Below are 27,349 nucleotides of genomic sequence, written 5' to 3' on the forward strand. Positions count from 1 at the left end.
CGACACCACTATGCCTCGCCACATTTTGGACTCCATTTCCCACAATGCAGAGCTCTCCAGGGGTGGACCAGCTTGGGCTCGTAAGGATCTCTGGGAGATGTAGTACAAACCCGCTCAGCCATAAGCCTGCTCAGCTGAGACACTGGGACACCGAAAACTACAATTCCCGCTGGCAACGCGGCTCCGGCCTCTCAGTTCACCTCCCTCCCCCATGGCCTCTGTTTATCTCCCTGCCTCAGTTCTGGTCGCTAGGATCATATCCGCTATAGTGACTGACTCTGAGGAGACCCTATTCCCGGTTCGAGTCCACCTTTGCTACTTGGCCTTCCTCCCAGCCCGCGGGTGCGGGGCTCGGAGGCGTGGCACAATCCTGACCCCGTCCCCTCCGCTGGGCTGCTGGGACCTGGTCGCCATGGCTACGGGCTGTAAACTACCACAGTTTCCCTGGCCACTGGTGCTGGCTGCCCGGCTGCCCTAGGGTCATGGACTCCCCGAAGCCGCAGTGCCCCAGCTTCGCGACCACGTTGAGGTAGGCACTGGCCTAACTGAGGGCGGAGAGGAGGCCTTGAGTACTTCCAGAAAGAGAAATGGTACCTGATTCGGACCTCTGCACTTCCTGCCTCTGTCCTTTGGTTTGGGGCTCCAGCCCCACAGGATCAATGGTGCAGAAACAGTTAGAATCTCAGATGACTTGTCAGCCCAGGAAGGTCGTTATATTCTAGTAAAAGGGCAGGCGCACTTTATCATTAGTAATAGGCAGCTGTTTCTTATTGAGCGTGTATTATGTGCCAAGTGCTCTATACACCATATTTAACCCTCACAACAACTCTATGAGGTAGTAATATCACTATTTTACAAATAAAGAAATAGAATCCTGAAGAGATCATGTGTCTTACACATGTTTATAAGTGATGGAGCTAGTATTTGAACCCAGCCATGTGAGACCCATACCTGAGATATTAGCCACAAGGATAAACAACCTCTTCACCCACTGGCTTATGACAAAGAAGCATCTCTAAGCAGTCCAAGAACATCCCATGGCCTCAAGGTAGCTCCTGCCTGTCTTCAGGGGTGCAGCATCTGGACACTGCAAATATGATAACAAGCTCCGTTAGCCAGGAAAGCCACAAAGTATACATATTAAAACAAAAATTTTGGCTAAATACCTTTCTAGCTCTGAGAGCTAAGAGAAGGCTCTTAATTTCTGGGCCTCTGTTTCCATATCTCAAACATGGGAATGACACAGCCCACCTTAAACTGTTGGGAAAATTTAGGCAGCATATATGAAGCTCTCATGATAGCTCTTGCACATAATAGGCATTCAGTAAGTGTTTAATGAATGTACTTTCTCGCTTCTACTCATTCCTAATGCAAAAAACCTGATCTCACCTAAACTCTAATCCCCCATGGTCAGCTGCCTTGACAGAGAAAGCCTAGAAAAGTCAAGAAATTAAATGCCGCCTTGACAGACAAAGCCGAGAAAAGTCACGAAATGAATCACAAAAACCAGACAGCAAGCTTGAGAAAGAGTGTTGTTATCCAACACACGAATGATTTAGGAAACTGCAATCATGTTTGAAAGGGATATGAAACGGACTCAGAAAGAGAATCCCCATGTATTTTAAGAAGGAAGCACAATGTAATTGCTGATGCTGAATTTGGTGACAGTACAAAACATCATTCCTGCCCATATTCTTCATTCACCAGTGTTTAGTGGTGTATAGTATATTGGGCCAAGCTCACTGCTTCCCTTAGAGGAATAGTGTGGGTGTCCTCCTCCAGCTCCCCTTAGAGCAGGGCCAGGATGATGAAGCATGGGCCAGACCTTAGCACTACACGAATGTCAGCAGGACCCTCTAAAAGGGACTTTGAGGGAATTCCCTGGTGGTCCAGTCGTTAGGACACTGCACTCTTACTGCCGAGGGCCTGGGTTCAATCCCTGCTCGGGGAACTAAGATCCCGCAAGCCACACAGTGTACCCAAAAAAATAAATAAAGGGACCTTTGAATTGTGCATTTTCCTGCGGCAGGTTTCCCCTCCCCATTGGCTTTCTCCTTTCAGCCTCACATCCCTGGCACAGTAGATTTGTGGATGGAACTCAGTAGCTTGACTTCACTCAATACCAGGATTTACCCCCTGTCAAACCCACTGCTTGCCAGTAGTTAAATAACTGAGTTTTCTCCACCTTTGAAGTAGAAATATAGATAATCTATTTCCCATTCCTCTCTGAGAATTGGTGTAAAATATTTAATATTATACTAAAGAAGCATCCTAAGCTTTTTGGATAAGTGTATAGACTCTACCAGGTGTTTTAAAATTTATTTATTTTATTTATTTATTTTTGGCTGCGTTGGGTCTTCGTTGCTGCGTGCGGGCTTTCTCTAGTTGCGACGAGCAGGGGCTACTCTTCATTGCGGTGCACAGGCTTCTCATTGCAGTGGCTTCTCTTGTTGTGGAGCACGGGCTCTAGGCACGCGGGCTTCAGTAGTTGCAGCATGCGGGCTCAGTAGTTGTGGCTCGTGGTCTTCAGTAGTTGCAGCATGCGGGCTCAGTAGTTGTGGCTTGCGGGCTCTAGAGCGCAGGCTCAGTAGTTGTGGCGCACAGGCTTAGTTGCTCCATGGCATGTGGGATCTTCCTGGACCAGGGCTCAAACCTGTGTCCCTGCTTTGGCAGGTGGATTCTTAACCACTGCACCACCAGTGAAGCCCCAGATGTTTTTAAAATTAATATTTGCGAATCTGTTTTTGACTACTGTCTCCCTTGGCATTCAAAACTAACATGTTACCGGCCGCTCTCGCCTTTGAGATGGCCCACACTCTGTCTGTGGAGTGTGTTTCTCTCCAAATAAATCCACCTCTTACATATCACTTTGTCTCTCACTGAGTTCTTTCTGAAAAACAACAACAACAACAACAAAAAAAAACTAACATGTTACCTACAGAGATTTTCCATCTGGCAACTTCTCAGGATTTGTAGAGTTCCCCATAGTTTTCTTGCTCACCTTGCCCCATGTGGTAGTTCCAGTAGGAGCAAGAATAGAGTTTAGAAAATTGACTGGTCTTGACAGGAAGGTATGATTTAACCCAGTGAGCAGGTGGGTTGATCTGCTGCATCCTGTCTCAAACCCATAAACATCTGAGCAAAAGCCTTTCCTTTTCCACACCGGCTGCGTATTCGACATGGTTTGCTCACATTTGTTCAGTTTAGAGACAATAGAGAACTGGAGTTTGGTGTGTCACTGCTCCATGAAGTAGGACTGAAGAACCCTGCAGGACAGGGTTTCCCAACTGGGATCACGTCACTGCTCTCAACTTCCCTGGAGTTTGGGTAATCCTTGTCTCAGTTTTATGAACAAGGACACTGAGCTTCAAGAGGTTAAACAGCATACCCAAGGCCACCAGCTAGCAAGGGGAATGAAGACACAAGTCTATCTGGTGGCATAAATCACTCCCACCTGCCGCCACCATGGATTACTGGGATCACTTCTTCCTTTTGTTCCACCTAAGTCTGACTGCCCACAGGCAGCCCTTCCTCTAGACCCCCAAATGCCTTCCTAGCTTGAGCAATGATGGCTCTCCCCAAGAGGCCTAGGAGTTAAAAGTGGTTCTTTATGATCCACTTTTCCCACATCCTGCTGTCACAGTTAATATCTCTGCAGCTCCTTGCTGTTTACAGTTTATTTTTTTAATGTTTTTTTAAATTAATTAATTTTTAATTTTTTGGCTACATTGGGTCTTCGTTGCTGCTTGCTGGCTTTTTCTAGTTGTGGCAAGCGGGGGCTACTCTTCGTTGAGGTGCGCGGGCTTCTCATTGCCGTGGCTTCTCTTGTTTCAAAGCACGGGCTCTAGGTGTGTGGGCTTCAGTAGTTGTGGCTCGCGGGCTCTAGAGCGCAGGCTCAGTAGTTCTGGCTCACGGGCTTAGTAGCTCTGCGGCATGTGGGATCTTCCTGTACCAGGGCTTGAACCCGTGTCCCCTGCATTGGCAGGTGGATTCTTAACCACTGCGCCACCGAGGAAGTCCCTACAGGTTATTTTTGCATATCTCTTTTACTCTTACTTAAACTTCACAACATTGTGAGATAGAAAATGCAAGAAATGTCTCCACCTCCTTGTGAGGAAACTGGGCTGAAAGAAGTTAAATGACTTGCCCAAGGGGGTCCCTATTGGAAACACAGATGTCAGCCTCTGGGCCCTATCAGCCAGTAAGTAGAGGCTCAAGACTCCCACCCTGGCTCTTGGACACCAGACCCTGTACTTCTTGTCCTATAGCACCTGCTTTTGGTATCATACCCCCAGAATGTGGCTGTCACATGCACGGAACTGTCATCACAGCCACAGCTAAACACTGAAGGGAAGTATAGGCCTGCAGGGTTCTCTGGGTTCATGGTGAGGGTGTCCTGCCACTGCAGGAGTTGTTGAGACTCTAGTGATGAGAAGGTTTCTGGGAATGTGGGAAAATGGTTTGGGCCCTGAGCCAGGAGCTTGCTGGCAGCACCTCTGGGAATCTGGAGGCAGCACTGGGAAGACCCAGAGCCTGGCTCTGAGGGGAAAGGAAGTCATGTCTTGTGACTCTGGGAAGAGTGGAAGTGTACTTCCCACTCAAGGCTCTGTCACCCACCACTTCCTTCTCCTTCTCTGTGCAGAGCACACTTGCGACCTTTAGGAGCGATCGTAGATGATTCCTTCCTCACAGAAGCCAAGAATACTCAGAAACGCAAGCTTTCTCAGAAACGGAAGACGCTGCTGGTTAGTGGCCGTGTCCTGTTGGAACCCTAAATTTTGATCCCCAGATCCTTTCTGCCTCCCCCTCTGCAACCCAAAAGCACCACCCACCCGAACTATGCCCCACCAAGCGGCTTCTCCCCAGTTAGGGGAGTGTGGCTCAGAGGCCAGGCCCAGCAGGCTCTGGGATGGGGGAACGTGCACACTTGCTGCACCTCACCGGAACAGGCTTCCCAGACCTCCCCGAGCAGAGAGAGACTCAGCTCCTGCCCACAGATAACCTTCCCCTGCAACGCAGCATTCTGGAGTGGACCTCATTTCTTCATCCAGCCTGCCATGAGCCAGGCATTCTTCTGGGTGCTGGGATGGTCCCACCAGATCTGTCAAGGTCCTTCAGAGCTATGACTATATCTTTTTGTCTTTACAGCCACAGTGCCTGATGTGGTACTTGAGTGGCTGGTATATGTGCACCATAATTGCTGTATGTATGTGAAGACAGTAGTAAAGGATGTTTCTCCATTGTGCTGTTGGCTCTGCACTGGAGGTAGAGACTCTTTACCAGCCTCATGACAGGTTCTCCCTCCATTCATGTTCTTTAAAGTTTTTATATAAAAATGAATGCTGGGGGCCTTTCTCACCTTCTGAGGTGGCCCACACTCTGTGGAGTGTGTTTCTCTCTAAATAAATCCACTTCTTACCTATCACTTTGTCTCTCACTGAATTCTTTCTGCAATGAGACGTCAAGAACCTGAGCTTCATTAAGTCCTGAAACCAGGTGTGTGATCTCAGTTGGAAGACTGTGGGTGTTGGCTGGGTCTGAGCCCCAGCCACAAGGGTTCGAGTCCCAATCAGGGTTTTGACCGGGTTTGAGTCCCAGCCACGTGGGTTCAAGTCTGTATTTGACGTGCACAGTTTCAGCTGGTGACCACGAAGGGACAGTGATAAGCTTATAGCTAGACCAACTCCTGTTCATCATCAACACCGTTGGTGACGTCTTCTGTGCCATCTCTTTGCGACTTCCGGGGAACTAACACCTGGTTGGGAGACTACCTTGGAAGGGATAGCATCTAAAATTATATTTTTGTACTCTGATGCTGTTAAAAAAAAAGTGCTTCATCATCAAGGAGATTCATAGAAAGGCTACGGAAACAATTACAATAGTTCCACATTAAGATGATGGCTATGTGAGGATTCCAGCCCATACCGACTTAAAACAAGGAGCTGCCCTGCCCCTGGGGCCCCTAGATCAGGTTTTACTCCCTGACAGACAGGGTTGATGCCCCTACTCAGCCTGGAAGCAGTTACAGAAGACAGACTATCGCCCTCTGCTTCCCATAAGAATATGGGAGTAAAATCTCTGAGAGGGGAATGAAACAGGAGGGAAGGGGGCAGGGCACACAACCTTTGAAAGAATGACATAGCCCGAGGACATGACATAAATTGATTAGAACCCAATGGGTCCAAGATGGCGGACAAGTCGAATTCCACTAGACCTTGAGCCTCAGTATATGCTCACATCAGCAAGCTAAATGACATCCACAGGTGCCGTGACAGTTCCAAGACGGACCATAAGGATCAAAAAGTGGGTGGTGGCCCAATTCCCGGAAATCCTCGGCCCTTCCTAAAATAGCTGGAATACTCCTCCCACTCATTAGCCTATGAAATTACCCACCCCTATGAAAATTAACAAGCCCATACCCTGGTGCCTTTCTCACCTTCTGAGATGGCCCACACTCTGTCTGTGTAGTGTGTTTCTCTCTAAATAAATCCACTTCTTACCTAAAATAAATAAATAAAAATTAAAAAAAAAATAAAAATGAATGCTGGGGAATTCCCTGGCAGTACAGTGGTTAGGACTGCACACTTCCACTATAGGGGGCACAGGTTCCATCCCCGGTCTGGGAGCTAAGATCCACATTCCTGCATGCCACGTGGCGTGGCAAAAAAAAAAAAAAAAAAAAGGAAGCATATTCTTCCCTGAAATTAAAAAAAAATACTGTGTTATTAAGATTTGGGGGCTTTTGTTGATATGATCATAAGATTGTTATTACTATTTAACAAGCAAAGAGCCATTGTCCAAATCTTACAGGTGAAAAAACACATCTGAGCAAATTTATAACTCCAGCTCACAGTGCAGAACTGTGGGCTGTGGTGGTTTTCTTTGTGCGAGTATGTCTTGTCTGGAGGATCTGGGGACACATGAGCTGTACACTTTGTGAGGCTGGGTACTTCAAACATGGGGACCCTGACATCAGGGAGGGAAAGGGGTATGTAGACTCTAAGCGGAGACCAAGCACAGCCACAGTCCCGAAAGATCCGATTACTTGGGGCGCCTGCTCCCCGTCCCCCTCAGCTGCCACCTACTCAGTGGACCTGGGGCCAGGCTCTTTCACTCCCTTTCTTCTGCGCGGCGGCAGTAACACCGTTCTCAACCACCAGAGGACGCTGTTGCCTCCTGCCGCCCCCGACCCCCGGGGCCGCCCTTCCCGTTTTCACCTGCAGGGGGAAGCAGAGAGCACGGAGCTCCCGGGAACGCCGCCTCCCAACCACCCGCTTGTGGAGGCCTTACCAGCTGTTAACAACCAGGACAAGAAAGCAGCATATGCCCAGCAATCAAAGTAGGGTGACTTTTTTCTCTTTACAGAAACGGCAGACAGAGCACGAAGATGGGCCTTTTTTATTTTTTAAGTCTCCCAAAATAAGCTAAATTAAGCTTTATTTCTATGACTAAACTGGTTTTGTCTGCTCAGGAAATTTTCAAGGCTAGTCTCCCTTTGTTTTTGTTCTTGTTTTTTGGTTGTTTGTTTGTTTTTAACTGAAGTCTGGTTAATTTACAATGTTGTCTTAGTTTTAAGTGTACAGAAAAGTAATTCAGCTTTACATATATAATATATATATTCTTTTTCAGGTTCTTTTCCATTATAGGTTATTACAAGATATTGAATATAGTTCCCTGTGCTATACAGTAGGTCCCTGTTGTTTAGCAGTTTTATATATAGTAGTGTGTATATGTTAATCCCAAACTCCTAATTTATCTCCCCCACACCCACCCCTCTATCCCATTTGGTAACCATAAGTTTGTTTTCTGTACCTGTGAGCCTATTTATGTTTTGTAAATAAGTTAATTTGTATCATTTTAAATTTTTATTTTATTTTATTTTTATAAATTTATTTATTTATTTTTGGCTGCGTTGGGTCTTCGTTGCTGTGCAGGCTTTCTCTAGTTGCGGTGAGCGGGGGCTACTCGTCCTTGTGGTGCGTGGGCTTCTCATTGCGGTGGCTTCTGTTGTTGCAGAGCACGGGCTCTAGGGTGCATGGGCTTCAGTAGTTGTGGCATGCAGGCTCAGCAGTTGTGGCGCACGGGCTTAGTTGCTCCGCGGCATGTGGGATCTTCCCAGACCAAGGCTCGAACCCGTGTCCCCTGCTTTGGCAGGCGGATTCTTAACCACTGCCCCACCAGGGAAGCCCTGTATCATTTTTTTGGATTCCACATATAAGTGATATTATATATTTGTCTTTCTCTGACTTACTTCATTAATATGATAGTCTCTAGGTCCATCCGTGTTGCTGCAAACGGCATTATTGCATTCTCTTTTATGACTGAGAGTAGTATTCCACTGTATATATGTACCACATCTTCTTTAGCCATTCATCTGTTGATCAACACTCAGGTTGCTTCCATGTCTTAGCTATTGTAAATAGTGCTGCTATGAACATTGGGGTGCATGTATCTTTTCGAATTACAATTTTCTCTGGAAATATGCCCAGGAGCAGGATCATATGGTAAATCTATTTTTAGGTTTTTAAAAAAACCTCCATACTGTTCTCCATAGTGGCTGCACCAATTTACATTCCTACCAGCAGTGTAGGAGGGTTCCTTTTTCTCCACACCCTCTCCAGCATTTATTATTTGTAGACTTTTTAATCATGGCCATTCTGACTGGTGTGAGGTGATACCTCATTGTAGTTTTGATTTGCATTTCTCTAATAATTAACGATATTGAGCATCTTTTCATGTGCTTGTTGGCCTGACCTCTTGAAAATGTGAAAAACTTATCATTAACTGACCAGGTTAGGTGCTTCTTTGACAACTTCCCAGGTGTCTTCCAGGGTTACTTTGTCCTTTTATAAAAATCACATCAATTTTAATAGTCTTTCAAAAAAACTTTTTCTGTCTTGATTTTTAAGTTTGGCTTCTCATGTTTCCAGTTTATCTATTTCTACTTTTATTTCCTATGTTTAAAATTTTTATTATGATATTTTTTTCCTTTTTAGGCAACCACAGGCTTGAGGCTTTCTTTCCTAATAGTGAAAGGATTTTATTTTTTTACATCTTTATTGTAGTGTAATTGCTTTACAATGTTGTGTTAGTTTCTGCTGTATAACAAAGTGAATCAGCTATATGTATACAAATATCCCCATATCCCCTCCCTCTTGCACGTCCCTCCCACCCTCCCTATCCCACCCCTCTAGGTGGTCACAAAGCACTGAGCTGATTTCCCTGTGCCATGCAGCTGCTTCCCACTAGCTAGCTATTTTATATTTGGTAGTGTACATACGTTAATACTACTCTCTTACTTCGTCCCAGCTTACCCTTCCCCCCTCCCCGTGTCCTCAAGTCCATTCTCTATGTCTGCGTCTTTATTCCTGTCCTGCCCCTAGGTTCATCAGAACGATTGATTGATTGATTGATTGGCTGCGTTGGGTCTTCATTGCTGCACGCAGGCTTTCTCTAGTTGTGGCGAGTGGGGGCTACTCCTCGTTGTGGTGCGCAGGCTTCTCATTGCGGTGTCTTCTTTTGTTGCGGAGCACTGGCTCTAGGTGTGCGGGCTTCAGTAGTTGTGTCTCACGGGCTCTAGAGCGCAGACTCAGTCGTTGTGGCACACGGGCTTAGTTGCTCCGCGGCATTGGGATCTTCCTGGACCAGGGCTCGAACCCGTGTCCCCTGCATTGGCAGGTGGATTCTTAACCACTGCGCCACCAAGGAAGCCCCAACCATTTATTTTTAGATAGTGAAAGGATTTTAAGCAATTAAAAACTTGTGAGTGCTTTTCTGATCATATCCCAAACATTTTGAACATGTAATTTTAACATTTCTATAACATGTTATATTTTTACTTTAAGTAATAAATGGGTCGGGAAAAATATTAATTTATTTTTAAATTTCTGTAAATGGTTAAGTGTTTTAGAGGTATGTTTATATTATCAGTTCTTATTTCATTGTATTATATCAGGAAATGCAAGGTATACAGTTTCTCATTTAAAAATGTGTTAACACCTTATCTGTGGCCTACGATTAGTTTTTTGTATACATTAAAAGATTGTCCTTCTTTATTTCCAATTATGTATAAATCTACTCACCTGTCATTATCAACTGTATTACTGTTAGTATTTGTCTTTTACCTTTCTCTGCTTGAGGTAGCTTATTTTGATAGGAGGGCTTTAAACTCTTTACAATTCTGTTTCATCATCTCTCTTTCCCCCCCTATGTTTTTATCTATTCAACAAATATTTGTTGATTCCCACTGTATGCCAGGCACTGTGGATACAGTGGTAAACAAGACAGACAAAGTCTGTGTTTCTGAGAGAAGATGGGGGTGTGATGATGGGGAAGTGTGGGCGCTGGGATTGGGAAGAGTATCAAGGAGAACCCCTGAGATGCTAAGGTTGAATAGTCAAGCTGGAGCATTCTGGACCCAGGAAAAGCATGTGTGAACATATACACCCAATAAGTAGTGTTTTCATTTTTATTATGCCTTGCATCCAGCTAAATTATTGTGCTCCCTTAAATATTTATTCCACAATATTTGCTGAGTGTTACTTAAGACTATGAAGAGTGTTAACACAACATTGTAAATCAACTATACTTCAATTAGAAAAAAAAAAAGACTATGAAGAGTGTGAAGTATGATGCCATCAGTTCTGGAAGTACAGAGATAGGGTCAACCTAGACCCTTGCAAGAGGCTGGAGTCCTCCCTGGGACCTAGCAACAAGGCTTACTATGTACTTTCCAAAATATTTAGGGAAAGGATGAATGACTGCAAGATTGAGAAAAAATAGGTAGAACTAATAGAATGCAAAGAAGAGCCCAAGGAAACAGTGGCATTTTCCACATTAAGAGGGTCAGAATCCAGTTACCATTAGCCTGGAAGGACTCCTAGAACCTGGATGTGTGGGACATGGGTGGTAGGCCTAGTCTCTCTCCATCTTAGAAGAACCTGGAAGCTGGGCTCAGGGCCTTCCACAGAGGAGGCTTTAATACTGAATTCAATAATTCAATGTTCTTTTAAACTTCAAAGTAACTTATGTGCATTGTAGAAAAATTTGAAAAATACACGATTACAGACACATAAGCACCCGTGGGCCTATCACTGGAGAATAATTACTGATAACCTTTTGGATTATTTCCTCCATCTTTTCTGGTTTTTCATCTTACCTGGTTGTGCTTATTCTCTAATTTCAGGCTTACTTAACCCTTAGAGATATAGTGCATGTTAAGCCTCTTTGTAAACATTTCATGCCTGTATAAGAATCTTCTGTTTTTAGACACTTAGCAGTTTTCTGACTTTTCCATAGTCACAAGTAAGGCTTTGAGGACTGCCCTTAGGCATGAAGCTGCTGCTTCATCTCTGTCCCCTCTGCACTGGCCAGTCCAGACCTCAGCCTCAGCCAGCCTGCCCTCCTTGGGCATTGGCCCCTGTTCATAGCCCTTCAAAACTCCTGCTGTTTCCCTGAGGTATTGGCGCTACCCAGGCAGTCTTTGTGCACCCCGCCCCACCTCCCCTGACACATCACTCTCTTCCAGAGTGACCTCAGCTCCTCCCATGAAGTCACTCAAGCTTTACTGAAATCACTGACATCATCACTTCCTCCTCTAAGAGGACCAGCCTCCCCTGGCACCCTCCAGTCAGGGCCCCAACACTCCTGTGACCTGCATCAGCTTCAGTTACTACCTGCTTATCAGTTCATTTGTCATCCCACTTCCATCATACCCCCAGCTTCCTTCATGTCCCAGAACCCAGCAGCGGCTGGCATGTGCTATGGACCCAGAAATGTTTGATGAACAAATGAATGACTGAATGGATGAACCCTAGAAGTAGGCTTCGCTGGGTAAGAGAGTCATTTTTTTCTCTCATGTTTTGAGTATTTCATAAAAAGTTGAAAAAACAAGCTCATAAATACTACTACCCCGTACCCCTGCCCAAGGTTCAAAATGAGATCCCACTACTTCAGGGCCCTACCACCTCTCCCCTCCCCCTCCCCCAGGGGGTAGAGCCTAGTCTCCTCCCGGGGTCCACAGGTCACCCTGCTGCATCTCTGCAGTCCTGCCTGAGAGTCCAGGCTTGAGGCTGGGCCTGCCCTCCCCTGTCTCTCTTTAGCTGGACTGTGCTGTGGGGGCAAGAGATGGTCCCAGTAAGTACTCATATCTGTTTTCATAGCATAGGTATTCAATACTCACTGACAAACCTACAGAAGAGAACTCACCTTTACTGAGCTCCTAGAAGGTGCCTGAGTCTGTGTAAACCACTCTCTATTCTTTCTCGTTGCATTCTCACATCAATACAATGCAATGGGGAGCACAACCATTCCCATTTTACAGATGCAAAGACTGAGGCTCAGACTGTGGTCACATAACCAATGAGGGGGCCCTAGGGTTTAATCTTATCCCTCTCTAACTCTAAGGACCACAGTCTTAATTATGAACCATATTAAGAGATGTTGGGGGGGGAACCCAGGAGTGGAGGAGGAGCCTGGAGAGGAACATCAGGAAGGGGAGCAATATTGTCATGGTAACCCCACCTGTCCCTTCTTATAGTCCTGTCCGTTCTCCATCGGTGGCCACCTGTCCCCAAGGCCCACATACATCAGTGACCAGACCATTCTGCATAATCGAAAGCCCTGTTCAGATGACTACCGGAAGCGAGTAGGGTAAACCAGGGTTAGCCTGATGGTGGACGGACTGGGCCCAGAAACAGTGCAGGGGTGTTGCTGCCCCAGACCCAGGGCACAAGGGCCTGGTGGGGTGTCCATCACATCTCAGTCCACCACTCCCTGCAGTAGCTGGCAGCAGCAGCCCCTGGGCACTACCAAGCCAAGGTACCTAGAGCAACTAGAGAACTACCTACGCAAGGAGCTCCTCCTGCTGGACCTGGGCACAGATTCTGCCCAGGAGCTAAGGCTGCAGGTCAGAGCCACAGAATAACTGGGGGGAGGGCAGGGGCAGGGCTGGGAAGAAACCTTACTCACCAGGACTAGGCACTTCAGACATTCAGGTGAGACCAGCCTTTCCCAGCTCTCTTGGGTTCCCCTTCCTGGTAAGAGAAACTTGTTCTCTAACAAAGCCAGTGAGCAGGCAAGTCTACCAGCATGGAACCAAAACTCTCCTGAGGGTTGGGTTTCTTTACCTGAGTCAGGTGGCCTGAATGCTGACTCCAGTCGCTTCTGTGATCCCCAGCACCGACCTTGGGTCACTGGGTATCAGTGAATGGAGCCTAAATCCTGGCAGTTGGGCAAGCAGGGGTCATACAATGTCTACCAGCCCAGTAACAACAGCCCCAAGCTTGAGGAACTTAGCCAGATACAGAGAGAAATCTAGATGTAACCTAGATTCTGATGCATATTAGGGAAGGAATCACCCAATCCCTGCTCAGATGGAAATGATGACTGGGAATCCCTCACTTCTGACTTAGTCACTGACAGAAGCATTTGCTGAGCACTGTCTGTGTGCCAGGCTCTGAGTGGGGCCTTAGATATGGTCTCACAAGCTAAAGGAACCTCGCCAACAAAGAAGCAGAAGCTCAGAGAAGGCATCCGGCTATGCAGTAGTGGAGCTAGGATTCAAACTCAGGGCTGGTTCGGGAGCCTGTGCTCATTCCAATACACAGTGTTGCCTCCGAAAGCTTCCTGTGTGTCCGAGTGGGACAGGAAACCATACCTCTACTTGGAAGCTAGAGCCTTAGACCTTCTCCTGCCCCCACAGAGCTGTAAGATGGGGAGGGGTGCTGGTAAGAGGCCAGCTGAAGCACAGTGCATGGAGGAGGCTGGCTGCCTGGAGAGCCAGAGGGGGCTCAGGTAGAGAGGGGGAGGTCCTGACCCAGGTCATCTGCCAGGTCTCAGAGACAGCACCAGGAGAGGTCACCAGAGAGCAGCTGAGAGGGATGGAGCCGCCCCTCAGCTCCCTGACTGTGAGAGACCCCAGTGGTGCCTGTGGCATTTATTTGAATGTGAGTTGCCTGGCAGCTTCATGCTAGAACACTTCTAATCCAAGCAAAGAAAAACTTAGGTCCCACTGAGAGTGGCAGCTATAGGCCAGGAGGTGACAGTTTCCCTTTTCTTGCCAGCCTTACAGAGAAATCTTTGAATTTTTCATAGAGGACTTCAAAACATACAAGCCATTGCTATCCTCCATCAAGAATGCATATGAGGTGATCCTGGGTAAGACTGCAGCCTTCCTGCCTGGCCCCAGCCTGGAAGAGGCAGAGAGGATCCTAGTCTGACCTTCTGGGTTCTGCAGCAGGGCTGGGGCAGCTACAAACTGGGCTTTGAGGTCACCAAGCCCCCCTTAGCCTTTTTGCTTACACTGTCATGTGATAGGGCACCCCAGGGCAACTGACTACCTCCCATTCTTGGGAAGCACGGTGGGGCAGTATCTGTGGGAAATAGAGCATCTTTTCTATTGACAGTGAAGCCCAGAAGGGAGGGTGTACCCCTGGGAAGTGAGGGGGCTTCCCTTACCAGGCTCAGGAGGTGCTGGGCATGGTGCAGCTGCAGGACTAAAGGCCGTATGGGTAAAGGGCATAGGTGAGACCCTGGTCCTCATCGGGACTCTGCCCCTGGTTTAAAAGCAAATGCAAGAAGGACTTAAGCAGGAGCTATGCTTTGAACAGGCATGTATAGACTCCTCGAGTTTGCAAGGGACATAGCCACTCACTGCGACCTCAGGATCAGTGTCTCCTGGTTGTTTGTCCTCCATGGCCCCAAAGGGACTCTCCCACCTGTCCCTGCTTACCCGACCAGAGGGAGAAGATTCGGGCTCTGGAGCCCCTGAAGGCGAAGCTTGTCACTGTGAATGAGGACTGCAACGAGAGGATCCTGGCCATGAGAGCTAAGGAGAGAGATGAAATCTCCATGCTGAAGAAAGAGAAGATGAATTTGCTAAAACTCATTGATAAGAAGAATGAGAAGATCTCATTGCAGAGTGAGGTGAAAGGGAGTAATATGGTGACCAACTCCCTCAATTCCTCCCACTCCCACCCCAGGGGTGACCTTCAGGCCTTCAGCCCTGGGGTGACCCCCTAGCTCTCTCCACCCTTCTGCCTGGAATGATACACAGAGCCACCACCTCCCCCCATACCCCTCTCTCCACATGCTGCCCTCCTCCTCAGCTCAGCACTGGCTTGGTATGGCCCCAAATGCCAGCAGAGTCCCGCTCCTTGGCTGCCAGATTTTCTCCACAGGAGGAAGCTCGGCACTTTGCTGGATTCTCAGGAATGACCAGTCTCCTCCTCCTTCTACCTTTCTTGTTCTTTTCCCAACAGGTGACCAAACTGAGGAAGAACTTGGCTGAGGAGTATCTGCACTACCTCAGCGAGCAAGATGCCCGTAAGATCCTTATTGCAGACCTGAATGAGCTACGGTACCAGCGGGAAGACATGTCACTAGCCCAGTCCCCAGGTAAGCCCAAGGTGGGTTTCTCTCCCCTGAAGAGGCGCTGGAGAGGAGTCTGGCTCTCACCACTCCTATTCATTCAACTCTCCTATTATCTGCTCATTCACGATGGGAGATGTTCCTGCTGCCACCTGGGTCTGTGGATCTTCTGAGCTGGCCTGAGAATCATAGACTTGTTTACGAAGGAAACAATCACTGGCAGCTGAAGCAGCCTAGACTCCCTAAGGGCAGGACAGGCCTGGTACTCCACATCCTGGGCTTCTCTATTTAAGCTCAAAGCCCTATGCTGGTAGCACTGTGGAAAGACTCAGGGGTTCCCAAGCTGGGAGAGCAGGAAGACCTGGGACATGCCCCAAGGGACACTCAACCCTGCCCTGGGCTACAGGCACCAGAGGCAGGGTGACATGAGCTGGCGGGCCCCCTGGCAGGTGTCTGGGAGGAGGACCCTGTGAAGTTAACAGTGGTTCTGAAGATGGCCCGGCAAGACTGACCCACAGGCAGATGGAACTCAACACCATGAAGGCCAACTTTGGAGACGTGGTGCCCAGAAGGGACTTTGAAATGCAGGAGAAGACCCTCAAGGATCTGCAGGAGCAGGTGCTGGTGGGCAGGCAGGGTAGCGAAGGGCCATGCAGGTGAGTAGCAAGGACCAATCACCCTGCCCACAGCTGGACAGCCTGAGAGACGACTATGAAGAGTTCTGCAAGGAGCACAAGATGCTGTTGCAGTTGCACATGAGCTGAAGGAGCAGGACCAGTTTTACTCCGAGCTGCAGGAGATCCAGCGCACGGCCATACCGCGGCCAGACTGGTCCAAGTGTGAAGGTAATGCTGGCCATGGGAGCCCTAGGGACTGCTCAAGTGCGTGGTCTGGACTCCAGCTCCCTCTCCCCACCTGCAGATGTGGTGGCTGGAGGACGAGATCGCTGGCAAATGCTGGCCGAGGGCAAGAACAGCGACCAGCTGGTGAACGTGCTCCTGGAGATTGGCGAGGGGCTGCTCCAGGAGAAAGACTTCTTCCCTGGTCTGGTAGGGGAGTCCCTGGGCTCAAGAGGCTTGGGGCCAGAGTCAGAATGGCCAGCAAGTCTTCTTGCTGCTGAGAAGACTTGAGGTTCTGGGGGAACTATCTGGGGCTCTGCCCTGCTTGCTGGTGGGGCTACAGAGGGGCCCAGAGATAAGCTGACATGGTTCCATACGGGGTTATGGGGAATCCATCCCCCCTTTCCTTCGGTTTGATGGTGTCATGCAGAACAAGAAGCCAACCAAGAAGGATGTGGTAAACCTCCTCAAGGATGCCTGGAAGGAACGTATCACTGAGGAGCAGGTCAGATCTCTCTAGCCATTTTGGCCTGGTGTGGCTGCCTGAGTCCTCTGGTGCATGGGGGGGTGGGGGTGTCCCTCAAGGTGCTAGGGAACAGGGAGGAGGGCCAACAGACGTGGGGCAGGCGGACCAAGCAGTCTTCCCCCTACCCTGCAAAAGTTCCCAGATTTCTTCTTCAATTTCCTGGAGCGTCGCTTTGGGCCTGGTGATGCCATGGCCTGGGCTTACACCATTTTTTAATATACCAAGCTCTTCCACTCCAATGAGGTCATGAGTCAGTTCTATGCAATCTTGATGGGAAAGGTAAGCTTGGGCCTGGCCCTCCACCCTTTGTCTCCGGCATAGGCCAGCTCTATCCCCACCCCTCTAGGAAACAGCAAGATGGTCAACGCTTCCCCCCCTAGAGGAAAGAGAGTGTGTACATCAAGCAGAAGGAGACAATAGCACAGCTGCTGAAGGAGATGACCAGTGCTGACAGCCAGAACGAGGGGCTACTAACCATGGAGCAGTTAAGGTGCGAGACCAGTTGGCCACCCCGAACTTCAGCCCAGCATGACCTCTGGCCAAGCTCCTAGCTGTGCAGGGGGAAGGGGAGCCTGGTGGGAAAAGGCCAGACTCAGTGCATTCTGCCCTTTTGAGCACCAGTGGGGCTGGCAGAGGGGTGCAGGGAGATGGGTAGGCAGGCATCAGCCAGGCCTGTCAGCCCTCGTGTCTCCCTACAGCACTGCCCTCAAGAGTACCTTCCCCTTCAAGAAGGACGAGAGAATTCAGGAGCTGATGGAGGCAGGGGGCTGGCATCCCAGCAGCAGCAATGCAGACTTGCTCAACTACTGCGTATTATTTATGGAGGTGGGTTGGGGCCCAGGAACTTGCCCAGTCCTGCCCTAGCCTCTGCTGGACCCTAGCCCGTGTACTCTCACCCTGCCTTGTGGCCCCTTCCCAGGACAAGGAGGGCCAGAGCGTGCCCTTTGTACAAAAGCTGTGGGAACAGTACATGGATGAAAAGGATGAATACTTACAGGAGTTAAAGCAGGAGCTGGACCTGGAACTGTGAGTGACCCTGGGGACCTCAGGCTCACTTAGTCATAGGCAAGTCCTACAGGCTGGGCCACAGAGTAGCACCTCAAGCCCCAGGTCTCCCTATGCACCGAGCTTGCTGCTGGGCACTACATACTGCTCAAGCCTGGGAGAGGGCATCTTGGGGTCTGAGGTACAGAGAGGACAGTCAAGGTCTATCTCTCTCTTTCTTTGTGGGGGCAGCCACGATGAGGTGACCCTACCCAAGGTACGTGAGGCCTTGATGAACACTGATCCCAGCCTGGACAAGCAGACCCTAAACAGCTATTTGAGCCAGGCCTTCCAGCTCCCTATGACAGAACTGCCAGAAGAGGGCGAGGAAAAGGAAGAAGGCATTGTGATAAGGCTCCAGGCTGCACTGGAACAGCTTCAGATGAGTGATGTTAGGCGTATGGGGCCCTGAGAGCAGGAACCTGCAAGCTGAGGCCACTGTGGGCAGCCTGAGTGCTCCCGTGCTGCTAACCTCTGACTGTTGTTATAAAATTGTTTGTCTGAACCCATGCTATTCTCTAGGTTATGCTGGGGAGTCAAGGGAAGGGTGGTTGGTCGCTGCTTGGCTGGTCCCAGAACATGCACCAAAGCACAGCATATTCTGTTTGTGACATTTTATTGATGCTGGGGGGCAGGGAGGAAACCTAGAAGTGTATGTGGGGCCAAGGGGCCCCAGGTAGGGACAGGGCAGGTGTTGAGGCCTGGCCACTACTGGGCAGGGAAGACAGTGTTGCCACTGAATGCACAAGGGATGAGCTGCTGTCGGTACTCCAGGGGCAGGTGCCGCTCCACGAGCACATGCAGGGAGACTTGGTCACTGACCAGGCCCTGCCTGCAGCAGAGGAAGATAGAGAATGAGAGAATCAATGCCAGCACTCCCACACCCAGCACCTCCCTGCTTCCATCCACTTACCTTCGCATCAGCAGCTCCAGGTCCTCTGGCCTTACAGTCTTGCGACCAGCATGAGCAGCAAATACCTCCAGGTCCTCACAAAGATGCTGGAAATACTTGTCCAGGCTGCCAAGAAAGTAGGGGTAAAACAGACTGTTCATGATCTGAGGGGCTTCTCTCCCCACCCCAAGTGTCAAGGACTCACCACTTCTCCACCATTTCCACAGCCTTCTTCTCCATAGGCATCTTAGCATAGAAGCTAAAGAGTTTCGCATAGTGGTCCAGTCCAGTCTTGTAGGGATCTTGACGGGGTCTGGAGCCAGGGATTCGGGGCTTGGGAGGAAGCCTGGCCGACAGAGGCTCCGGAGGCTCTGAAGGTAACCTAGGGGCAAGGAGTGAACAGAGTTAGCTGAACTGCTGCTACCTAAAGAGGCCGCTAATCAAACATAAGTCTTGCTGGCTCCTGCCAAGACTGGGGCCCTTGTGCTCCTTGGCCAGGCTGGACCAACAGCTCCAACCATTTCTGGGGGGCAGTGGGGACAGGGGGCTATGTAGAAGCCTGGTCTTTCCCTGGGGCCCCAACCCTCCACAATCTGGACACAATGTCCCAGTCTAGCCTCATCATACAAACCAGTACTTGCTCAGGCCCATGATCCTCAGGCTTTGGCATGGACATTCCCCCTACTCAGCCCACTCTGCCTGTCCCATTCTGCTAATCCTCCTCCAGGAAGCCTTCTCTGACTGCATACTAACCTAGGCACTTCCCCCCTGCCCAGGCTCCTCTAAGCCCCTGCAAGCAGGCACCAGACAGATGTGCTGAGTGGGCCCCATCCAGCCCACCTTAGGGTGCTCTCCTGGGTAATCATCTATATACCTAAAGGAAGAGTGATAAGAGTGATAACTCTGTGGTACCCAATGCCAACCTCAGTACCTGCCCCCTTCCAAGAGGCCCATGTGGAACAGGGTCGTGGGATCTTACACTGCAGTGCTAGGCGGTGGAGCTGGCTCAAGAAACTGAAGTCGCCTGGCCCGAAGGAACTCTGGGGTGCTGGAGGCCAACTCTGGGCTTGCTGCAGAGGAAGGGCAGGGTTACAGAGGGCACAGGCCAGACCATCTCACTCAACCCTGAAGGCCCACAGCCTCCTTATCCTGTTCCTCGAGGGCTCCATCTAGCTCCAGCCAAGCAAGGGGCCTTTCAGAGTTTCCCTGGCCCAAGACCACCTGTGCCCAGAAACACAAGCCAGGTAAGCCCCTCCTCCAAGGCCAGGGACACAGCTGTCCCTTACCCACCCACCCCCTGATCCCTGCACTGGGCCCCTTACCTGTTCTACCAGAGGTGTCTTCATCCCCTGAAGATCCTTCTGGCTCCTTGGCCTCGACAGCCCCCCAGGATCCCTCTGCTTCGGTCACTTCTATGTGTCCTTCAAGCTCTTCTGCTCTGGCGGATCCTTGTGCTTCTGCTGCCTTCTCCACTTCCCTCAAGCTTTCTTCCATTCTTTCCTCTGCCTCCTCACCTACTCCATTCTGTAAGGGCTCTACTCCATCTTCTCCAGAGATATTACTGCTGATGTTCGGAAAGCCCATAGCAAGGGCATCAACCTCCTCCACCTTTCCTGCCAGAAGCTGGGCTGCTTTCCCAGCACCTGAATCAAGGGGAGAGAATATAGGCTGGAAAAGCAGTAGGTCAGGGCTGTAGCCCTGAGAAAGGTAAAGATGGAGTAGTAAAACCCAGCCTAGCCCATCAAGGAAGGAAGAGGGCCAGAGGCAGCCCCAGGGTACTGGTTTGGAATCTCCTGGCCCAACACTGACTCTGCTCTTGGATGGAGGGATCAACAGCCCTCCAAAGGGACTCGGGGGTGACGGGGTACATATATGGGCCTGAGGAGGAAAAAACACCAATGCCAATTCTTGCTTAAGCTAGGCTTGGCTCCAGGTTGCGTGCCCCACATACTCACCGTTGTTCTGCAGCCCAAGCCCACTGCTCCATGTCCTGCGACTGGCAGCCCTCTCCACATCTTTAACCCCAGAGTGAGAGCGGCAAGGCAGGGAGTGGTGCACACTGGGGGAACGGCCAACCAAGGGCTGGGAGAAGGGCTGGGTGTCCTCCAACACTGTGTCTGTTGGCAGAGTAGCAACAGGGGTTCTGAGGCTGTCATCTGGAGATCAAGGTCCAGTTGGCACTCAGTGTTTTGCACGCCCACCTGCTGTTCTGCTAGCCAGTCACCAGGGCCTGGGTAGTGGACCCACAAGCTTGCCCAAGTGGCCCTCAGAGAGAGAAGACTGAGCCTATTCTAAGCCTAATCTCCCTTCCACAGCTCTCCTTGCTTACCTTCCTGCTCCTTAGCCTGGCATTCCCAGGCTCCATAGGTTGCCCCACCCAATCTGCTCACCCATGCCTCCATTCTCCACTTCTCATTTAGGTCCCTCTGCCTGCAACCCTTCTCTTATCCTGGTGAACTTGACTTGTCTTTTGGAATCAGGCTCCCAGGTCAGCTCTGACTGAACAGCTGATCCTGAAACCTAGCCTCTTTTAACCTCCCAATAAGCTCCAGCCACCATATCACACCCCTTTCCTACCCTCAGTCCTGTAGCTCTTCAAGGATATGGGGTCCTGAAAGATACTGAGGGACTAAGACTGGGCCCCCGGAAGACAAGAGGCAATTTGCAGAAAGAAAGCAGAAAGTCCTCATAAACCTACTGGCCAGGCTTGCTCACTGTTCTTGACTCAAAGGAGAGAGGAGCAACCCTGGACTCAGCAGCACCTCCCATCAATCATGGGGGGAAACTTTCCCCACAGGCCAGAAGACAGAAATCTCAACCTTACCTGGAGGAGCCAAGGCCAGGGAAGTATCTCGCAGATCCTGCAAAAGTGTACCCACATCTACAGCTCGGCGGGTAGGAGGTCTGCGGGCCAAACCAGGCCTCTTCACTGATTGTGTTTGCAGAGGTGTGGCGAAGGTCAAGTTGAGGGAGCTGATGGGAGGGACAAGGCACAAAGGAAAGTCAGGTACCTGAGGTCCAACCACCCTCCCCCACCCCAGGAGTCCCCCAGCTGCCCCGGTGCTCTCATCTCTTAGAACCCAGCCACCATGCTGTGAGCATGGAGCAGTTATGGCCAGACTGCATTCTATTCAGCACCCCCTTCCCCAAGCCTCTCCTCCACCAACTCCCGGAACAGGCAACAGCACCTGGTGAGGGAAGAGGCATCAGCATTCCCATGAGGCTCTGCAAGAGGATGTAAAAAGAAACCATAATAAGTTACCCAGGCCTCTCTCAGTCCTTCTCAGTCTCTCCAGAGGACAGAGAGGGTGGCCACAGGTGTTGTCCAGGACCTCACCTTGGGAGGGAGGCAGTCCCAAGTCCACTCCTTGCTGAAACACTGACAACCTCAGTCTCTGCTTCCTTCTGCCAAGAGCCAGCAGACCTGGAGCCAGGGTTGTGGGGGGCTCAAGTTCAGGAAGCTGCAACTCCAGGCTACAAGGATGGAGCTTTTCTCAGACAAGCCAGGGCACCCAACTCCGGCTCTTAGAGCCCCAAGAGGCTCCCTGACTAGTAATGCCCAGCAGCCTAGCCCAAGGAGGGAATTTACTGCACCTGCCCCGACCGCTTTCCCGTCTGGAAGCCTGGACCACCTGCGGTGCCAGCACTGGCTTCACCACTGACTCTGGCATTAGGATGGAAGATTCCGGGGCTGTAGAAATAGCAAGGAGAGAGTGGAGTTGGCAGGGAAGGCTGCCCTAAATGAGAGATATCACAGGGCTGGTGCCTGATTCTCACTGCAGGCCAGTGCTCACTCACCAGTTAGTAAGATGTTCTTCAGCAGAGTCCGGGGTGTCTGTTCCTCCAAGTGTCCACTGGCTTGAACATGGGCCAATCTGTCAACAGACTTTGGGTAAAAGCATCAAGCAATCAATTTGTTCCTTTGCCTTGACAGTCCCTCAAGGTGGGCTCCAGAGCAGAGCTATAACTCAAGAGCCCCCGAAGGCAACCAGAGCCCTGTAGTGATCAGCGGGTAGAGCACTTACCCTGGCTCTATTAGAACAACGCCTGGCAGTCGTCTTTGTTTGGCTCCTCAGCCTCCTAGAGGAAGGTGTTTGAAGCCGGGCTCTCTGGACACTGTGTAAAGAGCAGCAACTGTGAGAATTATGTAGGGAGGGTGAACTAGCGACGGGTCTTCGTCAGGGATCTTGGCTGAAGTCCTTTACCCTCAGGGACAGGGACCAGAAACCACTTGCCCTCCCACAGCCCTATTCCCAGTTCTATGTCAACAGGGTTGTGGATGAAAGGGAGCCGAGGGGTATGGGAAGAGAGAAGGAATATGATGACCCAGCCAGAGAGAAGGGCTGAGGAAGGCTTCACTGAGGTGACTACAGCAGAAGTAGGGGTTAACCACACAGATAAGAGGAACAACTGGAAATGTATCCATTCTAGACACTAAAACAATTCAGGGATATTTCAATATTTTTAAACCTTTTAAGTACTAGTCAGGGTCTGACAGCAACCTCCACATGGGTCACCCCAGCCCTACTCTCTCCAATCCAATCCCCTCTCAGATTCCAGAACCACATAAATGTTCCTCTGGCACAACTCCCACCTCATCACTCACAGGTCTAAAACCTATAATGAATGGCTTCCCATTGTCTATAAAGGAACTGCACTGCCCAGGAAGTCAGCAGATGCCATCTTCCACCCTCTCTGCACCATAAGCTCACCACAGCCCTCACCCACTGACACTCCCACCACGTCAGGCCAAATTCGCTGCTCTCTAGCAAAGCATCTTTCCAGTTCCTGCCTCCTGACTGCTACCCAGGCTACGCTCTGCAACTCCTTTCCCATCTTTCAGCTGGGAACCGCTTGGGAGACTGTTCAGGGCAGATGCCTGGACATACTCTGGAGAAAACTGGCCTAGAGAACATAGCAGAGGTCCAGATTCTGAGCACCTATCCTTCGCTTCCAGAAGCGGACCCCCAAGGACGCCTGTATAATTGAGCTCTGAGGTCCCGAGCGGCCTGGAGTCTCAGGGGTGGGCGCACAAACAGCTGACCCGATCCCAGCGAGGAGAAAGGAGCCTGTTCTCAGAGCCCTGGACTCTGCTCCTCTCCGAGACTCAGTTTCCGTCTCCAAACAGGGTCAGCTCTGGACCCCCATCGCCCACTCCCTCAGGTTGTTCTTGTGTTGGGGCAGCGCCCTCACATACTCAGTCCGAGCACTCCGGGGTCGCCGCGGGGTGCGAGGATCCGCTGTATCCAGCACGCGCCGTAGCAGCGTGCGCGTCGTAGGCTCGCTGTCCCGGCTATAGCTGTCCGCCATCGCCTCAGCAGCCAGCCCTCCCAGCCGCTTCAGCAGCTAGCCTTCAGTAGCCGCTTCAGATCACCGCCTTCCCGCCGCCACATTTAAGCCAACTCTCGCGATGCTGCTGAATTTAGGTCAACTCTCGCGAGGCTGCCGCACAGCCCCACGGGAATTGCAGTTCTAGTCCTGACGCCGGCTTCCCCCGGTGTGTACAGTGGTGGTAGCAAACGGGTTTTGCGGGCATCCTTACCTTGAGCCTGGGCAAGTATGTGCAGCCAGACGAAGTCTCGGTTTCCTCACCTAAGGTAAGGTGAGGGTGATAACCACCTAATAAGGGTGTGTGTGTGTGTGTGTAATGAGTCAATTAGATAAGTCAATTATTACTCAGGATCTGACAAGTAATAAGCCAGGTCATGAATAAATAGCAGGGACTATTTGTGAGAATGTCTCTCATTCTCATCTCCCTCTCCGAAGATGAGGAGAGACACATTTGGGCCAGGAAAAAAATAACTGTATTCTATATGTGACCTGATCAGATTTGCATTTGCAAAGACCGATGTGTCTATAGGACTTGTATCTATCACAAGAGATCAGTTTGCGGGCTTAGAGGCTAGTGGGCTGTTTGTGATCCAGCAGAGATGTTAAAATCTCCAAACATCAGCAATTCTGAGATAAATTTCGGCTCTCAAAAGTTCTGTTAATGCTGGAGACTCCATTACCATATTTTCACCAATTGACAGCCCCCGCCCCCTTTCTTACATTTTAATGGGAATTGAAATAGAACTTGAGCTCTGAGTTTCCTGTGGAGTTCTCCTTCATGCTCCTAAATTATGTGTAAAGTTTCAGATACTGGCAGTGGCGTGGGCATATTTGTGCTTATGTTAAAAAATAGAGCAAAGAAAAAATAAGATTCTTGCTTCTCAAAATTAGAGAACTGCAGAGGAAAATCATATCAATATTCCTCGTCATTTAGATCTGACCTTTGTGTTATCTGGCTTAAATTGCTAGCCCTTTGCAGGCACATTTCCGCGATCACTATCAACCACCTAAGTGCAATATTTATTTATTATTTGTAAAGCTTTGGACTGGATAATATGGAAAAAACATTAAAAACTTTTCAAAACAATTTGAGAATGAGCTTACTTTTCACAGCATTATTTGTGTTTGCATAGATTGTCTTTACTGTGTTTACACGATTGATTAAACTTTATATTTACTATTTGTCAAAAAAACAAAACAAAACACAGGGACTGCCCTGCTGGTGTAGCGGTTAAGAATCCACCTGCCAATTCAGAGGACATTCGAGCCCTGGTCCGGGAAGATCCCACATGCTGCGGAGAAGCTAAACCCGTGCACCACAACTACTGAGCCTGCGCTCTAGAGCCCGCAAGCCACATCTACGGAACCTCAGTGCCACAACTACTGAAGCCGGTGAGCCTAGAGCCCGCGAGCAACAACTACTGAAGTCTGCGCGCCTAGGCCCCGTGCTCCACAACAAAGAGAAGCCACTGCAGTGAGAAGCCTGTGCACTGCAACGAAAAATAGCTCCCTCTTGCCTCAACTAGAGAAAGCCCGTGTGCAGCAACGAAGACCCAATGCAGACAAAATAATAATAATATTTTATAAATATTGTTTTTGTTTTTGTTTTGCGATACGCGGACCTCTCACTGTTGTGGCCTCTCCTGTTGTGGAGCACAGGATCTGGACGCGCAGGCTCAGCAGCCATGGCTCACGGGCCCAGCCGCTCCGCAGCATGTGGGATCCTCCCGGACCAGGGCACGAACCTATGTCCCCTGCATCGGCAGGCGGACTCTCAACCACTGCGCCACCAGGGAAGCCCCATAAATATTGTTTTAAATAATAAAACACTGGGGGAATTCCCTGGTGGTTCAGTGGTTAGGACTCTGCGCTCTCACTGCCAAGGGCCTGGATTCAATCCCTGGTCCAAGAACTAAAATCCCACAAGCCGCGTGGTGTGGCCAAAAAACACAAGAAAGCAAAACCAAAACCGAACAAACAATAAAAAAAACTGGGGGCTTCCCTGGTGGCGCAGTGGTTGAGAGTCTGCCTGCCCATGCAGGGGACACGGGTTCGAGCCCTGGTCTGGGAAGATCCCACATGCTGTGGCGCAACTAGGCCTGTGAGCCACAACTACTGAGCCTGTGCATCTGGAGCCTGTGCTCTGCAACAAGAGAGGCCATGATAGTGAGAGGCCCGCGCACCACGATGAAGAGTGGCCCCCGCTTGCCGCAACTAGAGAAAGTCCTCACATAGAAACGAAGACCCAACACAGCCAAAAATAAATTAATTAATTAATTTTAAAAAAAACCACACAAATAACCAAGGATTACATTGGTTGTAAACAGAAATGCAATGGTAATGTTTGGGTGTTGGGACCAGAAAAATAGTTCTTTTTTTCCCCATTGTCGTTTATGTTTCTAGAACATTTTGAGTATGGGTCTGTTTTACAATAAAGAATAACAAACTTGGACTTCCCTGGTGGCACAGTGGTTAGGAATCCGCCTGCCAATGCAGGGGACACGGGTTCGAGCCCTGGTCTGGGAAGATCCCACATGCCGCGGAGCAACTAAGCCTGTGCACCACAACTACTGAGCCTGTGCTCTAGAGCCCGCACGCCACAACTATTGAAGCCCGCGCACCTAGAGCCCGCGCTCTGCAACAAGTGAAGCCACTGCAATGAGAAGCCCAAGGACTGCAACAAAGAGTAGCCCCTGCTTGCCGCATCTAGAGAAAAGCCCGTGTGCGGCAACAACGACCCAATGCAGCCAAAAATAAAAAGGAATAACTAAAAAAGTGACAGTTAACTTGGAGTGCTTTTGCAAACTTTTAAAAGGCCCGATCTATTTTGTTTTTATATCAAATAATTAGAAATAATATATAAACTAGGCTTCGAATTCATACCCGTGGTCTGTAATCAGAAGAGAAAAAAGTGAGGAAGGAGAGTCAGGAGGAAAGGGTGAAGAACGGCAAGAAGTGGGAGAAACGGGGAACTCGGCAAAGGAGGGCTAGCTTACAGGTAATTCTCCATGACGAGTGCCTGGCCTCCTCTCTGGTTTTCCACAGCTTCTCTTGCCCTTTAGAACACTTTCCCCAAGGAAGTCGAGGGAGTGGGGAGGTGACTTGTTACAATACAAATCCTGTCCAACCTCTCGTTTAACACCCCTCCAACAGTTCCCAGTCACCGGCAGAATAAAATCACAAATCTTTTAACTTGGCCCAGTTTGTTATCTTTCGGAGCTTCTGCTATTCTGGCTACCCTTGAGGATCCTTAAGGGCAGAGCCTAGCTCCTTCCTGCCTCAGCTTCTTACAGGCTGGTTCCCGGGCAAAAACCAGCGACTCCTCCCTAACCAAGCTTTTCGTGGATT

The 27,349-nt window shown here is 49.8% G+C and overlaps 2 protein-coding genes across 6 annotated transcripts; one reads left to right on the forward strand and one right to left on the reverse strand.

The window, feature by feature from the left end:
• Window positions 1-412: 412 nt before the first annotated feature.
• Window positions 413-18,211, forward strand: TSNAXIP1 (translin associated factor X interacting protein 1). Its single transcript, XM_060131201.1, is given in 15 exon segments — window positions 413-529; window positions 4,643-4,745; window positions 5,967-5,971; window positions 14,740-14,925; window positions 15,261-15,396; window positions 15,819-15,875; window positions 15,878-15,987; window positions 16,166-16,214; window positions 16,291-16,418; window positions 16,564-16,713; window positions 16,870-17,013; window positions 17,115-17,224; window positions 17,433-17,559; window positions 17,654-17,760; window positions 17,971-18,211. Coding segments are annotated over 15 exon segments (1,770 nt in total).
• Window positions 18,212-18,377: 166 nt separating this feature from the next.
• CENPT (centromere protein T) lies at window positions 18,378-27,270 on the reverse strand. 5 transcript variants are annotated; one of them, XM_060130517.1, is made up of 13 exons: window positions 26,998-27,270; window positions 22,696-22,786; window positions 22,469-22,556; window positions 22,265-22,361; window positions 22,008-22,144; window positions 21,859-21,895; window positions 21,495-21,643; window positions 20,626-20,787; window positions 19,993-20,313; window positions 19,650-19,740; window positions 18,876-19,052; window positions 18,692-18,796; window positions 18,378-18,610 (listed from the first exon to the last, which is right to left on the reverse strand). In XM_060130517.1, the coding sequence occupies exons 1-13, from the start codon at window positions 27,009-27,011 to the stop codon at window positions 18,487-18,489; spliced, it is 1,593 nt and encodes a 530-aa protein (XP_059986500.1). In that variant the 5' UTR covers window positions 27,012-27,270; the 3' UTR covers window positions 18,378-18,486. The 5 variants fall into 5 exon arrangements, with proteins under 5 accessions (XP_059986500.1, XP_059986499.1, XP_059986498.1 ...); XM_060130516.1 differs by lacking the exon at window positions 26,998-27,270 and adding an exon at window positions 23,868-24,050 and having other exon boundaries at window positions 22,265-22,334; XM_060130515.1 differs by lacking the exon at window positions 26,998-27,270 and adding an exon at window positions 23,868-24,050.
• Window positions 27,271-27,349: the final 79 nt, after the last annotated feature.

The sequence above is a fragment of the Lagenorhynchus albirostris genome, chromosome 19, assembly GCF_949774975.1.
Source record: "Lagenorhynchus albirostris chromosome 19, mLagAlb1.1, whole genome shotgun sequence".
Lineage (NCBI taxonomy): Eukaryota > Metazoa > Chordata > Mammalia > Artiodactyla > Delphinidae > Lagenorhynchus > Lagenorhynchus albirostris.